The sequence below is a fragment of the Anneissia japonica genome, unplaced genomic scaffold (genome assembly GCF_011630105.1).
Source record: "Anneissia japonica isolate Jap-2015-1 unplaced genomic scaffold, ASM1163010v1 scaffold3262_len730253_cov190, whole genome shotgun sequence".
Lineage (NCBI taxonomy): Eukaryota > Metazoa > Echinodermata > Crinoidea > Comatulida > Comatulidae > Anneissia > Anneissia japonica.
In genome coordinates, this window is record NW_022732572.1 from 460,222 (window position 1) to 476,067 (window position 15,846).

Consider the following 15,846-nt stretch of genomic DNA (forward strand, 5'->3'; position numbering starts at 1 on the left):
CATGCTTAGTATTATACATATTACAACCATAATTAAGACTGCCAACTATTATTTCTTTAATCATTATTATTAATAATGTTGATACATATTAAACTAGCCTACTCAAAATGAAGCCAAGTAGAGTACCTGGTTTAAAAATATAGTACTGTACTGAGGAACAGAAATCAAAATCGTATATGGTACACTGCAACGCTCAAGTTTCGACATCTGGGTAACTAAGCTGTACTAAAAACTTATAATAATAACAATAATAGATGGATGGATTTATATAGCGCAGATAAACGAGGTCTCCATGTACTTGGGACTAGATGTTGCACTTTTCAATAGCTTTCTCCTCCCCTGAGGGTCACTTCATGTCCACCGCAGTCCACGACAGGGGCCGAGTGAACCAGTACACCAGAGTAACCCCCTACTTAACTCGAAAGATGTACTGGGTTCTTGCACATGAGCATTTGTGTACACTGGGCCTACGGTTTATAGTCCTTATCTGAGAAAACTTGTTCTACCACCAGAACTATAGGAGCGAGCGGGCCGCGAACCTGTGCCGAAATTGTTGGCTATGATCATGGTGCCCCTGCCTTAACCGCTCGGCCATTTGGCTCACTCAAAATTATGTTAAACTGAGGGCACCATTGAAAATGTTGCTTCCTATTGGCTAAATCTACGACAGCCATCTTGATGGCACACACACGCAGCTTTGCATGTTTAGAACATTGAATGCATTGGAGTTAGCCCTCTAATATTCTTATCATAACTCTATAGTTACACCATTACAAAAAAGTTACATATAAGATGACCTTTGGGATTGACCATCGAAAACCCTAAATACTGGCACATGAACTAAATTATGTCAACTGCTTTCACATAATAATTTCATTTTAAAAGGCTTACTGTACATTGTTTGATTATGGCAGTGAAGGCGGCGCCCCAGGATAACCCTACATGTCTGTATCAGACCCATAATATTGACATTGTGAATAGTGATACTGATAGTGGTGGACCAATTTTGTTTCAAAAATAGATCTCAATTGCTATTTGGGCCTGCATTTTCATACCTTTTTAGAAAAAACAACAATTGTTAAAAAATGAAATTGGTGGTATGTGGGTGACAAATTGTGTTAAAAATTTTTTTTTTTCTAAAGTTAAAAATTTCTCTACATTTCTTCTTGTAAGTCCTCTGACAGTCAGTGAAGTTTTAGGGGGTTAGGTAGTACAACGTCTCTCCCCACAAAATGTCAGCCAGTATAACTTGTTTAGAAACTGACATTTGCCAATAACATCAGTGAATTCAAAAACGTGTTCTGTGTTGTCTGTGATGGTGAAATTAAGCAAATAGAAAAAAAACTTTGTTAAATTTATATTCTAGGTCCATACTTTAGTTGTATTATTAATACTATTTTCAATTTCAATAGGATAATTAGCATTTACCTCCTCAATTAAAGTTGTTTATCAAAATTGCAAGTCTAGAGCCCTCTTCTCGGCCCTCACCAGTGTTTAAGTGAATTATTTTTTGTTTGGTAGCAGATCAGTTGGCAGTAGCCAGTGCTATTGAGAAGGCAATGCAAATTTCTCCAGGATTTACAGGTAAAGCATAGCTTTGTACAATACAATCACAGCAATTGGAAATATAGTGGCTTGTCTGTAATGAATAAAATAATATTTGTTATCAATATGAATATGTTTGAACTATTTGTAGATTAATATGTTATTGATTTTGTAATGGCATTATACGTAATTCAATAGTGTATTTTGTATTACTATTGAAGAAGAATTTAAGATTTTCAGACAAAAACATTTTCTTCAATTTTCAGTATTCCTTCCTAAATTGACAAAATTAGCAGTGAATCGTTGCATTTTTGTTTTTCAGACAATGTTTGCATGGTAAACAATATGGTTCAAAGCAGTAATGGTAATGTAACTAAAATTGAATGTAATTGAATATATGCTGGGTATTTAATTTATTTTTTAGAAATTCTTATTATTACTTAGATTGTGGGAGGTGGGGTGCCATTATTTTTGACCATTATGAAATGCATATTACCACAATGAAAATTATTATTCGAAATGTTACAGAAATTATATTAGTATACAGTACTCATACAGAAATCAATCAATTTAAATACAAATATTTATTTACTGTATGTAAAATATAATTCATTCTGTTATCATTTTGATTGCTTTTGATCCTTAATTGGCTTGTCTGTAATTTGCCAGAACTATAAAATAGGAATTAAGCTTCAGTTAATTTTAATTTTTTTGTTGTTTAGGTACTACAATTGGATGTCAATTTGTCAACAGCAATATTACTGACTCAGTGATTAACATATTTAATAACACAATTCAATTACCTGCTACACAAGGTATCTATTTCACTTTATTGAATTTATATGTGCTTGATATGAACTTAACTATGGAGTGCCATACGCAGCAAAAGTCTATGTTAAAATCAAAATGTAAATGCAAAATTCAATGTCTAATTTTCTAAACATAGGTCTAATTTCTCAAAATGTATGTGTAGTTTCCCAAAACGTAGTTCAAATTTTCCAAAATGTAGTTCCAATTTCTTTAAAATGTAATTCAAGTTTCAAAAGGTAGGTCTGACATGATCAAACAAACTTACCAAATTCTTTTCCAATATGTAAATCAAAAACCACCCAAGTATGACTGGTTTGATCTACATTTTACAATGACAACTAGACATGTGAAATGTAAATCAAAACTAGCCAGCCAAACATGACGGGGCCCATTCCATTAATGATGGGGGAATCAATTTTCGCTGTGTCCAATGCCATGAAAAATTCTGTAAAACCTTGAAAAGAAGCCCAATGGGCTTAATCTTGAAAAGAAACGCATCTCGAATTGAAGCCCTCTCTTTAGTTTGCAAAAGTAGCCTTAAAAAAAAGCCCATCTCGAAAAGAAGCATAGGCTTCTTTGATAGCATGGACCTTTTTTCGATAGTACAATACATGAACTGTAGGTCTAAATGAATTTCAAAGAAAAAAAAATTTTAAACATGCTTGGTTTATCCAGTAGTTTAGTTTATTACAGCTGGTTAATACACTCCATGATACCCATAGATGCTACTGTGGCCTTATTTAATTGTTTTATAGTGGAATTCCGCAAATTCACAGCATTCATTTTCAAAAGAAGCTCTCCCCCCCCCCCCTTCTCCTTACTTTGCTAATGTAGCCTCGAAAAGAAGCCCATCCAAATTTGGCAAAAAAAAGAAGCCTGGAAATTTCGGGTATAATTACTACTATAAAACAATAAATAGAGCCACTGTCGTATCATGGAATGTATTAACCGGCATTAAGTCATCTAAATACTGTAGAAACCAAGTGTTTATTATTTATTTATTTTGAAATTCATGTACAGTGTACTATTTCGAAAGAATCCTATGTTATTTTTAAAAGAAACTCACAGTATTTTAGAATCCATTTTCAATTTTTTGGATGTAATCATTTTTACTGTATATTACTAATGCTAATTAGTGCTTCAGAGCAGACGATTTACAGTTGTTTATGATATTTTGTGCTGGAGTTTTCTTCTAGTCAATTAAGCCCGCAACCTATACTTTGTGGAATTGTGTCTTGCCTTTTAATTCAGTAATCATTTCACAACATCTAACCAATTATAACTAGTCGATAGGATTTATTACACATGCACACTTTTAGTGGCAGTGATAACTACAATCATCCCCTCTATTTGTTGTTGGAAGCATTATAGGATAGAATATTGGGGAAGGGGCAAGTTTACCAGATGGATTTCAACATGAGTAGTCGCCCTCAATCTTATGTAACAAGAGTTATACCAGGTGATTTCACATCAAAACATTACAAATTAAATTTATTTAGAAATAATTGGTCTATGAATGTGTATAATTTTGTGTGTTTATTTTGTAAAGGTAATCAGAAGTATCCTGAACATGTGATTTCATTAGACCCAGAGCACCAGGAGCAGCAAAGACGAGGTATGGTGGCATTTTTTATGATTAATATACTCACATTAACATTTAAAGATAGTCTTTCTAGTACTACTGTATCCAGCATTGGAATACAGCACCTTGATGGATGTGCTCTCTCCTACTACTGTACTACCAGTGACACTCTCCTATGCTTCTTACTGCTAACTCAGACAGTAACGTACAACTTGAACCCGATTTTTCATCAAGGACAATCTTTTTGTCTTAAAAATTATTTAACATGTTTAGAATTGTATGATGCGACTGCCCCTACGCAGACCTTGTGCTTGTGTGTTTAAGTCACATGCAACCGATGCAACAATAGATTGCATCTGGCTGTGGCATACTACGCTGTCCAAGTTAGCCTTTACACAACTACAGGCTTACACTCTCTGGCCCTCTGACGGTTCAATTTAGGGAGACGCCCATATTAAGTAAATTAAAGCAATATTATTTTCTTCTTTTGAATAGGCTACCTTTATATTAAAAATGTTTAAATCTACATTATTCATCTTTATATAGTACCCTGACCAAAAAAATGCTTTATTGATATTTGCACAGAATAATGTGTGTCTGACATCGACTGCTGGTCATATTATGTCCAGTGATGGATTTGAAGGAAGCGGACAGCCAAACACGGCCCTCTCAATTGTCATTTTAAAAAATAGTATTCAAAGTTTAATTCAGCGAGTGCCATTTCCAGCGTCTGTCAGTGCCATTTCAAGTGCCACAATCATAATTTTTCTTTCCTCAGCCCCAACCATGGTGGGGCTGAGATGGTATACACCCTCCATCTGTAAAAGTCCTGGATTCGTCACTTATCATATCGTCATACAGTGACAAACATGATGAAAACACGGGCACATCTAAAATCCCTCAGTAAAATTGCGACCGGGACCCCAAAAATAGCCCCAGTCTCGAAAAGCCATAGGGCCCCCAGCCCCAACATTACACCACTGACGTTGTGATTAAAACAGTTGTACAACAAATTCAAATAATGGAAATGTGTTCTTGTTTGATTTTATTCCAGATTTAATTATTAAAGATTCCTTGACTAAAAGGCAAAAGCATTTGTATCAGGAAGTGAATCAAATGACACCAACCATCTGGCATGAAGATCATGAAGTAGATATTGCAGAAGTATTCACTGAACTCATCTTAATGCAATCTAAAAAAGAAGACAAAGAATCACAAGCCAAGTCAACATCTAAACAAAAGAAAGGTAGACCCACATCTTTAACAGAGGTATTAGGTGTCATTAAATCAAGAGAATCTTGTAAGGTATTAATAACAGGCAAAGGAGGAATGGGTAAGACTACACTCCTTAGATATATTGCCTATCAATGGGCTACTGATGGTATAGATAATGCTTTTGCTAATAAAGTATTGTTTCTGATAAATATTAGAGACCTAACAGCTGGTGAAAAGTTTTTAGACATAATTATGAAGGAAATTGATTTGAAAAAATTAATATCAAAGAACAAATTGCCACCCAATTCCGTTGAAGATTTTCTGGTCACCCATGCTGATGAAATAGTGATTTTGTTAGATGGATATGATGAGCTAGAAAAAGGTGCTAAAGATCCAATACATCTGTTCAAAGGAAATGAATTGAGTGAATGCACCGTGTTGATGTCATCCCGACCTGACAACATAGGTAAATTTTTCAAATGGTGTGATATACATATTAAAGTATTGGGGTTCAGTCCAAGAAACATAAAGAAATATATACATAAGCATTTTGTTTCAATTGGTAAAGCTGAAATCAGTGACTCACTTGTTAGGGAGTTTGGACTTGATAAATATGTAGATGATGGTGATGATAGTTATTATTCTGATAATTATAGTGTTTATGCAAATGATAAATATAATGATGATTATTTTAAATGGTATTATGACGATGATTATTTACTTATTGGTAAGGATCTTTTGTTTGGTGATGATCACAAAGAAGCATTTGAATTGTGCTCATCTCCACTGTTATTGCTTAAGATTTGTACCATATGGGAAGAGAAGCAATGCCTTCCTACAGATTTGTCAGATCTTTTCAAGGAATTATTTTGTTCCATTTTAAATCAATATCAAAATAGAGGAGGCAATGAAAGTTCTATTTCCCAGTTTGAGAGAATTCCAGAGGAATACAGACATGCCATTCAAATATTAGGAGAATGTATATATGAAGGTCTAAAGGAAAATAAACTGTCCATTGACAAATATGTTTTGTTAAAGAAAACAAAGGATAAACATTTGGTATGTTTAGCACTGGATTTTGGATTTGTTTATAAAGAGAGCCCTGTTTACCCAGGTGATGTAAGAGAGATTTACACTTCCCCGCATAAATTAATTTCAGAGTCACTAGCAGGATTTTACCTGTTTGAACAAATCCAAAAAGGGAGCTTGAAAGCTGAAGAATATGAGGTGATAAGATGTAATGAGTATTTACAAATGACAAGAGTATTTACAATAGGATTTCTTGGTGCAGATGCTTGTAAATTGTGTAAACATTGGTTGATAATCAGGGCCTCAAATTATTACTCTATAGCACAATGTTTGAGATATGTAAAAAAGGAGTTTGAAGACCATGTACTACAGGAATTGGATAAACAAATGTCTAATGAAATGAAAGAACGTTGTGAGCAAATGCAGGAGTCTGTTAAAAGTGTTCTTGATGATGAAGACACATCAAATGTGCATTTATTTACACTTATGAAAAAATATAAATATCTTCATTACATACAGGTAGATAAACCATTTCCTGTGATAAATACATCCAATGAAGAATCTTTAAGAAATTCTTGCAGAAATATTGTACACAACACAGTTGTACTACCAAGGGTATACAAAACACAACGGTTTTTAAGATATATTTCAGAGTGTGAAAATAAAGAAATCAATATTCTATCAGCTGAGATGAAAAACCTACATTTAACATATAATCTCACTAATATGATAATAGACTTCAATTGTAGTTCATCATTTTTGGTTCATTTCCTGAAACATGCAAATAACCTATCTAACTTGACTATGAATCATTTTCTTACAGCATCTGAATTTAGTTTAGTTATCAATGAATTACACAAGGCACATGTAAAGTTGAAATTAACATGTCTTGATATAAATGAAAATGACTTGGCTTCAATCAGTGGAAGAACATTAGCTTGCCTTTTAAAGGTCTGTAAAGACCTAATTTTTTTTGGCATGAGGCAATGTAATTTATCAGGTAGTATTATTAATGAAATGATGGATGAATGTCATAGGATGAATGTAGTATTGAAAGTGAACATGCTGTCATTGAGGGACAATGACCTTTCAGATATTAATTGTAAATCACTTGCTGAGTTTTTTAGGGTGATTTACGACCCTTATACCTTCAGATGGCGTGATTACTCACTTACATCTGATAATCTTGAAAAGCTGGTTGAATCAATATTTGAGAATGAGACATTAAATTGGAAAAGGATAGACATGAGTAAGACTAACCTATCTTCAATCAGTGGAAGAACATTAGCTCGCTTTTTAAAGGTCTCTCCACACCTGATCTATATTGGAATGAGCCATTGTAATTTATCAGGTAGTATTATTAATGAAATGATGGATGAATGTCATAGGATGAATGTAGTATTGAAAGACAACATACTTACATTGGTCGGTAATGATCTTTCAGATATTAATGGTAAATCACTTGCTGAGTTATTTAGGGTGATTTTTAACCCTTATTACGGGTATATCTTCACATGGAGTGATTACTCACTTTCATCTGATAGTCTTGAAAAGCTGGTTGAATCAATAGTTGAGAATAAGACATTCAATTGTAAAAGGATAGACATGAGTGGGATTAACTTATCTTCAATCAGTGGAAGAAAATTGGCTCGCCTTTCAAAGTTTTTTCCACACCTGATCTATATTGACATGAGTAATTGTAATTTATCAGGTAGTACTGTTAATGAAATGTTGGATGAATGTCGTAGGATGAATGTAGTATTGAAAGACAACATGCTTAGATTGAAGGGCAATGACCTATCAGATATTGATAGTAAATCATATGTTGAGTTACGTAGGGTGATATATGAGGATACTTGCATCTGATCATCTAGAAAAGCTGGTTGAATCAATACCGTACTCGCACGAATATTCGCCCGGCCGCTTCAAATTTTTTTACACATTTACTCCAACGGGGCATTTATTCAAAGAGGGCGCTTGTGTCTTGTGAAAACAGAATGGAAATTGAAGGGACGCTAAGGCTATATGAAAATAGATGAGGGGGTTTTTATGGGAACTTGGAAAATTCAAAGGGCACTTTTTGAATGAAAAGAGAGATTATAAAGGGCATCTAGAAACTGAAGATAAACAAATGGTTCTGATGCAGAAAACATAATCGTCCAGTATTAATATTATACAACAATATGTCTTTCTATATTCTTCTGTTAATTTTCTACTTCCCAATCATTTTTGCCATATTTTTAAGTCTAATCTCTCTCTGCACGAACATTTCACTCAATCCAGGTCTTTAATTCATATTCCAAATCATAGGACAAATTTTCAATTTAACATTCGATTTTCTGGTCCTAAGTTATGGAACGACCTACTTCTCTCAATTGTTAATTAACATTCAATAAAAAAATTTTCAGCTAAAATATTAAAAAAAACACTTTATTGCCAAATATCAATAATTCTCCTATAATCATTTCTTCCCATTCTATTTCTTGTGATTTGTCGTCTTGTCTGTGTTGTATGTCTTTTCTGTTTCTGATGCTTCTTGTTTCGTTTTACTGTACTCTTGTCTCTTGTTTCCAGGCTGGGCCAACACAAGGTTATTGCAACCTTCTCGGGCATTTGCCTTCTTCCCTTCGCATTATGTGTATGCCAATTTATTATTATATTCTGCAATATTATATTCTCTACTATATAACTTACTTTTCATTATATGTTATGTTTCAAGGAAGTAAATAAATGTTCTTTTGAATTTGAATTTGAGTATATTTGTCTGAATTGTGGGCTTACTAAGATGACAAGGGGTGTAACAACTTCCTTGATTTGGAACGGATACTTCGCAACTCCTTATTTAGGAAACAAGCGCAGGGGAGAGGGTTGGTGAGCATTGATATTATGAAGATGAGTATAGTACTTGACACGACTCCCAAGGTAGACGTTGTAAACAACTTCTTTTAATTCTTAAAAGTAACAGTTATTAATTCAAATATTTTTGATTAAATTTGTATTAGCAGTGGTGTCAACTTCAGAGGAGTGCATTAACAGCAATTTCCTACAGTTGTCCCACACCCAGTCTATGCCTACTGGCAAAGTCAAGTACCACATATATGTGACCCTAGCAATGAAAATCCGTATCATTGTAACAAAGTTATCTGCCTGTAATTTGCCTTTTGTTCACAGTAGAACTGCAAGTTACAAATTATAATCATGACATTATTTTAAGATACTGTTTTAGGTTTCAGGTTTGAAATAACCATGCAGAACAATTTACTCCATTTATAATTAACTGTACTCTACTCGATGACCTCAACTTTTGTCAGTGATTAATTACCACTCGATGCCTGCGGGCACAAGTAAGAATCCAAATCCACAAAATTTTGGATTTTTTGAAGTAGCCTTATTCAATTCAATTTATTGACGCTACAAAAGCCATCAAGGGCTATTATCTGCAAGTAACAAAACAAAAAACCGGAAACTTTTCTTAAATTACAACCACCCCCACTTGTCTTGTTCAGTTATGCAGGATTTAGTAATTCAAGTTGTTAAACTTCATGAAAGTATAACTCGCCTGTATAACACTTAATATACGGTAAATTTTAGTATATAATAATGCCTTTGCATTCGCTGACAATGTCACTGACGCTGGGAACAGTCACAAAAGTAGAAAAAGTGGGAGGGCCGTTCATATTCTTTTGCAGGGATGTCATAAATTAATTTGATAATCAATACTTAATGAGACATTGTTGAAGTACCATAACATTACATGATTTCCAACTGACTCTACACTATCAAAAATTATTTAAAAATAACTGATATGTCCATATTTGGGTTTAATATGATATCATCTTGTCCATATGGGTATCATCAGACCCATATATGGGTACATCAGAAAAATATGTCACATAAACAAAAACAACTACTAAATCATAAATGAGTAAATATGCTATGATGAAGTATGCATTGTGTTTTATATTATTTAATACATTTAGTTAATTCTGAAATATTTTTTATGTTTTAAAAAAAATTATCATTGATATTTACTGTAGCTGCAAATCTACAATGATATTTTGAAATACAACTTGAACTTGTGCCAAACATGTGGTAACCAACAAAAGAATGAAACACTACAAGTATATGGATTGATTGGTTTTTTGTTGCATCATCCAGCCGATATGTGGGCATATATCACACAAGTTTGTGAATTTCATACAACATAATATAAATCTGATATCACAATGCTTCCGTTTTGTAGGTAATTATTTAAATCCCAGTCAAAACTATAATATGATAAATGAGTAAATATCTTATGATAAAGTATTTTGTGCTTTGTATAAAATTCACTTGGTTCTTTTTGAAATTTGTGGTAATTTTTTAATTTGTGTCAAAAATTTGGTAAACTGCAACAATAGAAAACATTGACCGGTATATTATGGCTTCAGTAATTTTGTTTAATGTCTGTGTTCTAGATATTTTATCTTCTAAAAGAAATTTAACCATACTGTATATTCAGTGTTTCATGTGCAAACAGTCTGCACACCGTCGTGTTGCTTCTGACAGTCTCCATCTTGTGTCAGATTACAAAAAAACAAAATGGCTGAAGTTGGTCATTTTTATAATTGTATATTTATAAGAATTTATAAGTCCTAATGTTACTGTAACCTAAATCATGAATATGATTCTATGGAATGAGATTATGATTTGTCACCCAGAGTCCCTTAGCATTTGACAGACCAATAATAATTTTTGACAGACCACAGGTTGTGTAAAGCTGACCTAAATTATGAATATGATTCTATGAATGATCTGCTTATTTTACAGAATTTGTCATTTACACATAGGGATATCAAAAAATATATTAGGCCCTAAATAATTGTTATTAAAAATATATTCAAAATTGTATGACTGACTAGATATTTTCAGGTCATGCAATTATATTTGATTGGTTTGAAATTGGTTTTTTTGACCTTGATCTGGAGTAACACACTCAAATGCAACCTAAGAAGTAATTGATAGAATGAAAAATCATTCTAGATTCATTATTGTGGTTTATAACACACAAATAGGTCCTTGTTATTTGATTGGTAGATTTTGTATCATGTGACATTAGGATATTTACACCCTTTAATTTCTTATGAAAATTTCGTTTCATCCATGCATTTCTGCAAAATAAAAGGAATAGTGAATGTTGTGTATTCTTGCAATGCACAGAATATTTTCATTTATTGAAAAATTGACTGTTCAATTCAACTCGGCATTGAATTGAAAATAAAATTTTTCAACTCATGAACATATTTTTTCCTATAGCACTCCTAAACATTAATTATTTGTATTGTAGTGCTGGTTATTGAAAATGGATTAGAATGTTGGTGGATAAAGACTCCCTTTAAAGTATGACAGTAATGTGAGTGGTTGTGCGTTATTTTCGCATGCGTCAAAATAAATACAATTATATTAAGGCAGTAGATATTGTGGCATTTTTTATGATTTGCGAGTACGCTCTTACCCTGACATGTAAGATAGACAAATAGTTTTACCGTAGTTTAACTCAAAATTATTCACTGCTTGTTTTCTTTTTGTAAAGCGCATTGAGTCTTTGCGGAATGTGCTATAGAAGAATATTATTATTATTATTAAATTTGAGTTATAGCAGGTAGATGTGAGCTAATGTTATATTATACAATACTCTGTGGTTATTGTCTACAGTATCTGATCATCAAATAATTGTACCATATTATTTGTAACCCTATGATTATTATTTGTTTTGGAGCTCTACAATTAAGATGGTAATACAATGGTATGGAAACTATAATGCTAACTTAATATTCATGTAAAATACTGTCACTCATCATATCTTGTAAATTTTGATTAAAAAAGTTGAATCATTACGTATCGTACTGTTTTGTGTTTTTGACTGCATAAAATATACCGGTAATAACATTTCAAAAAAATTCTAAAGAGAAAATGTTACAGGTAGGCATGACAGGAAGACCTATGAGGTGGAAGGGCATCAAAGGGTAGACTCTGCTCTGTTAATGCACTCCATGATACAGATTGATGTTACAGTGTCCCTATTTGTTGCTTTATAGTATTAATTCCGAAAATTTACAGCATTCATTTTGAAAAGAAGCCCCCCCCCCCCTTTACTTTTCAAAAGAGCCTTGAAAAGAAGTCCACCCAAAATTTGCAACAAAAAAAAAATGAAGCCCAGGGCTCCAATTTGAGGTTTTAAGGTATGTTGACGGTTTTTTAACAGGACGGTAATTAGTATGAACGCTGGCAACTGCTTTGAACTTTTTGTACACGAGGCATGAAACAATACTAGGCACTTTCGAAGTAGTGTTGGCTCGGGAAATTTAAATTTCCTTCAACGTTTCTCTTGCTTTTAGTTAAAAGCATATAACCTGCAGTGCACACATTAAGCAATTTATGAACTCCATTTAACCCAACAATCATGGGTCCACACTCTTGAACCACAAACACACCTGGTCACTTGGTACATCATACCGATGTACCAAGTGCAACCTCAACAAATGGACGAGGGGATACAATTTTAAAACACACATTTACCATTAGTCATGGTTCACACAGCATCTACTGTATGAGGCAGGTCTCCAGCTTAAATTTCTGATCTCAAAATAAAATAGTCCGGTATTCTTAGATGTGTCGTCCATCGTACGTACGAATACTAATCAAGAGGAAAATGTACGTATATCAACATCAACATACAGATAAATATAATGAAAGAAAGCTATTGAATTGTCAGATAAGAAAGATTTTTCAAGTCTATAATATATGAATATAAAATAGTCTCAAATCTCATGGTCTTACTCTTAGTAACAGTAACTTTTTTCCTATTATATAATTTTTTTTTAATGAAGTTTCAAATCATAACCATCTTGGTTTTTTGGAAACAGTAAAAAACATGTACAACTGTCACTGCTCCCTGGGTAGTTTTTCTAGTAATACAGAAACATTGAATGTAGATTTGATACATTCAACAGAATATTTGATATGCTACATTATGATACTCTGGGTAGTAAAGACAAACATGGATACAGAATAACAGAAAACATTACATATAAAATATACACTAAAATATTATTTATACGACAAGAACTAAGAATGATTACATTTTAATAAAAGATGAATGTGCCTCGGACACACCTCCCCCACCCTTCGGATATAACCACATGGTCATGTGATACCTGCCTCCCACCTCTAGTACTAGGGTATGATGACTGTAGGACGTAGAACGTAATGACGTCACTAAAAGTCATCTGCACATGCGAGAACGTTAAGGTCACATCGTCGAATAGCTGATTCTGGAACGCAATTTGGACAAATCTATGTATGCAGGAGGATGCCAGGTAGGGCGGTCACGCATGAGTGATTCCGTTCTGGCGTCGCGTCGTCGAACAAATCGCAAGCTCCCTAATACCCTAACAACCAAGCTCCACGACCAAATGGTTGATTTATTTAATACTGCGTTGTTGATTTATCAGCAGCACTTATATATTGCTTATTATCCATTGCAAGCGATCACCACATTTTTTGTAAAAGGTAATATATAAAAGGAATGTATCGATAAAACTACAGTAATTAATTAATGACTACAGGAACATACACATTCCAAAGCTTCAATAATTAAAATAAATATGAAATTTATCTAAGCTACTAACAAAATTGTATAAATAGATGAAGATGATAATGACAATAAAGCACTGAAAGGCATTAATCTATAATTGTACCACTAACAACCATCTCACATCATATGAATCAAAAATCTTAAATACAAATATTATAGAGTGGAAATTATTTATTTGAATGCCAGTTAAATTGAGGGGATGTTTATTCGAGCAAATGCTAGTTCGAGTGGATGCCAGTTCAAGCAGATGCATTTAGCACAAACTATAACAAGGGTTAATTTATCCAAAAGGAATAATTAGCTTATTGTTTGTCACTCTCCTTTTTGTATTTTTAGAGTAAAATTGTACTTTTGTGGGACTTCTGTTTGTTTTGAATGCAAAAAACTCTGTGCACTAAAGTTTCTAGTAATCAAAATGAACCCCTTTTTATTTTTGGGGTTCATCGATTCATGGAAAAAAGAATACGTATGCAACATATGTATACTGGTACACACATAATAGGCCTATTTACTGTAATAAGAGGAGAAAAATTTACCACCATCTAGAAATCAAAAGAGGGGAAACCTTGAATTTTGAAGAACTTAAAGTCATTAAAAGACAACTCTGAAGTCAGGAAAGCTCATTTCCCAGCATCAAGGAATCAAAATATTCCCAGGGAGAACCTCTGGAACCCCCCCCCCCCACTTTCTGTTTGGGATTTATTGGTTCATGTAAAAAGAATATGTATGCAATTATTCAATTTTTTACGTATACATACATAAGGCCTATTTACTGCAATAAGAATGAAAAACATTTACCCGACTGTTTTCGGGGGGGGGGGGGCCCGAACCAAGCATTCGCTCAAAGTGGTATCTGTCCAAATGAACTGGTTCCTTTTTTTTTATGTTGTTTGTTATAATAGATAACTCTGCAAGCTGACTAATCAACTGATAGCAAGGAAAAGTGACGGACAAATAATCTATTAAAACTGTTGCAAGTAAACAGTAGAACCATTGTTGCTATACAACCACTAATGGGAAGAAAAACAATATTAATACTGACACTTTGACGGACAAGCAAAATATGGTATGGGACGATAAAGCTATATTTCTAGAGCACCAAGATGATCAGGCCCATGTGCAGGATTTTTATTGGGTGGGTGGGAAATTGTAGAGAGTGGACCGAAATGGCTCTGGTGGGGGTGGTCTAGAGGTAAACACCCTGCTGGGGTCAACTCTTTGCTGAGGTCGAGGGGACAGAGCTTAGGAATATTTTACAATTTAGGTCTTATTTAATCTTAATTTATATATTTATTCTTTTTTCCCCATTATTTTTTTTTTATTTTGAAAAAATTAGGGGGAACGGGACTGCTGGACCTACTTGAATTCACCATTATCAGTGGCAGATCTAGGAATTCGAAAAAGACGGGGTAAGGGACGGACTTCACAAATTGGGGGTCTGTAACACCTCCTTTTAATATAAATTTCTTTTTTTTTTTTAATGTTTTTGACAAAATCAGGAGGGGGTGAAGAGGGGTACCACCACTAGGAATAGTGCAGCACAGTCTAGAAGCACAAATACATTAGGGAAAATGTCAGTATCACATTCCTTCATCACTGCTGCTGCTGTGTATAGAAATATACCTGTACTTTCTGGTGTACCACAGGGGTCAATACTTTGCCCCTTACCTTTCAATTTATTTATAAATGATCTTCTGTTGCAATTGAATTATTCAAACTCACTTTTATTTGCTGATGACGTTAAGCTTTTTAAAATAATTTCGTCTGTTCAGGATGCAGTTCAACTTCAGGAGGACGCAAGTCACCTCGCTGATTGGGCCAGAACCTGGGGGCTCACCCTTAACATTCAGAAATGTAAATTTATGTCCATTACTCTTAAGAAAAAAACAATTCTGTTCCGTTATAAATTAAATATGCAAGAACTTGAGTTAGTCTCTATTCATAAAGATTTAGGTGTTTTTATTGATAGTAAGTTAAATTTCTGTTACCATGTTAAATATATTGTGTCAAATGCTAGTCGAATGATGGG

The 15,846-nt window shown here is 33.6% G+C and overlaps 1 protein-coding gene across 1 annotated transcript; it reads left to right on the forward strand.

Moving 5' to 3' along the window:
- Positions 1-63: 63 nt before the first annotated feature.
- On the forward strand, positions 64-11,328 carry LOC117115719. Its single transcript, XM_033259631.1, has 5 exons — positions 64-1,584; positions 1,868-1,909; positions 2,268-2,360; positions 3,905-3,970; positions 4,992-11,328. The coding sequence occupies exons 1-5, from the start codon at positions 1,560-1,562 to the stop codon at positions 8,045-8,047; spliced, it is 3,282 nt and encodes a 1,093-aa protein (XP_033115522.1). The 5' UTR covers positions 64-1,559; the 3' UTR covers positions 8,048-11,328.
- The last annotated feature ends 4,518 nt before the right edge of the window (positions 11,329-15,846 follow it).

Bases quoted from the DNA above. Each gene is read 5' to 3' on its own strand.
- LOC117115719 (XM_033259631.1), top strand. From the start codon at position 1,560: ATGCAAATTTCTCCAGGATTTACAG. The intron at 1,585-1,867 runs GTAAAGCATAGC...TTTGTTTTTCAG, and splicing joins AATTTCTCCAGGATTTACAG to ACAATGTTTGCATGGTAAAC. The intron at 1,910-2,267 runs GTAATGTAACTA...TTTGTTGTTTAG, and splicing joins TATGGTTCAAAGCAGTAATG to GTACTACAATTGGATGTCAA.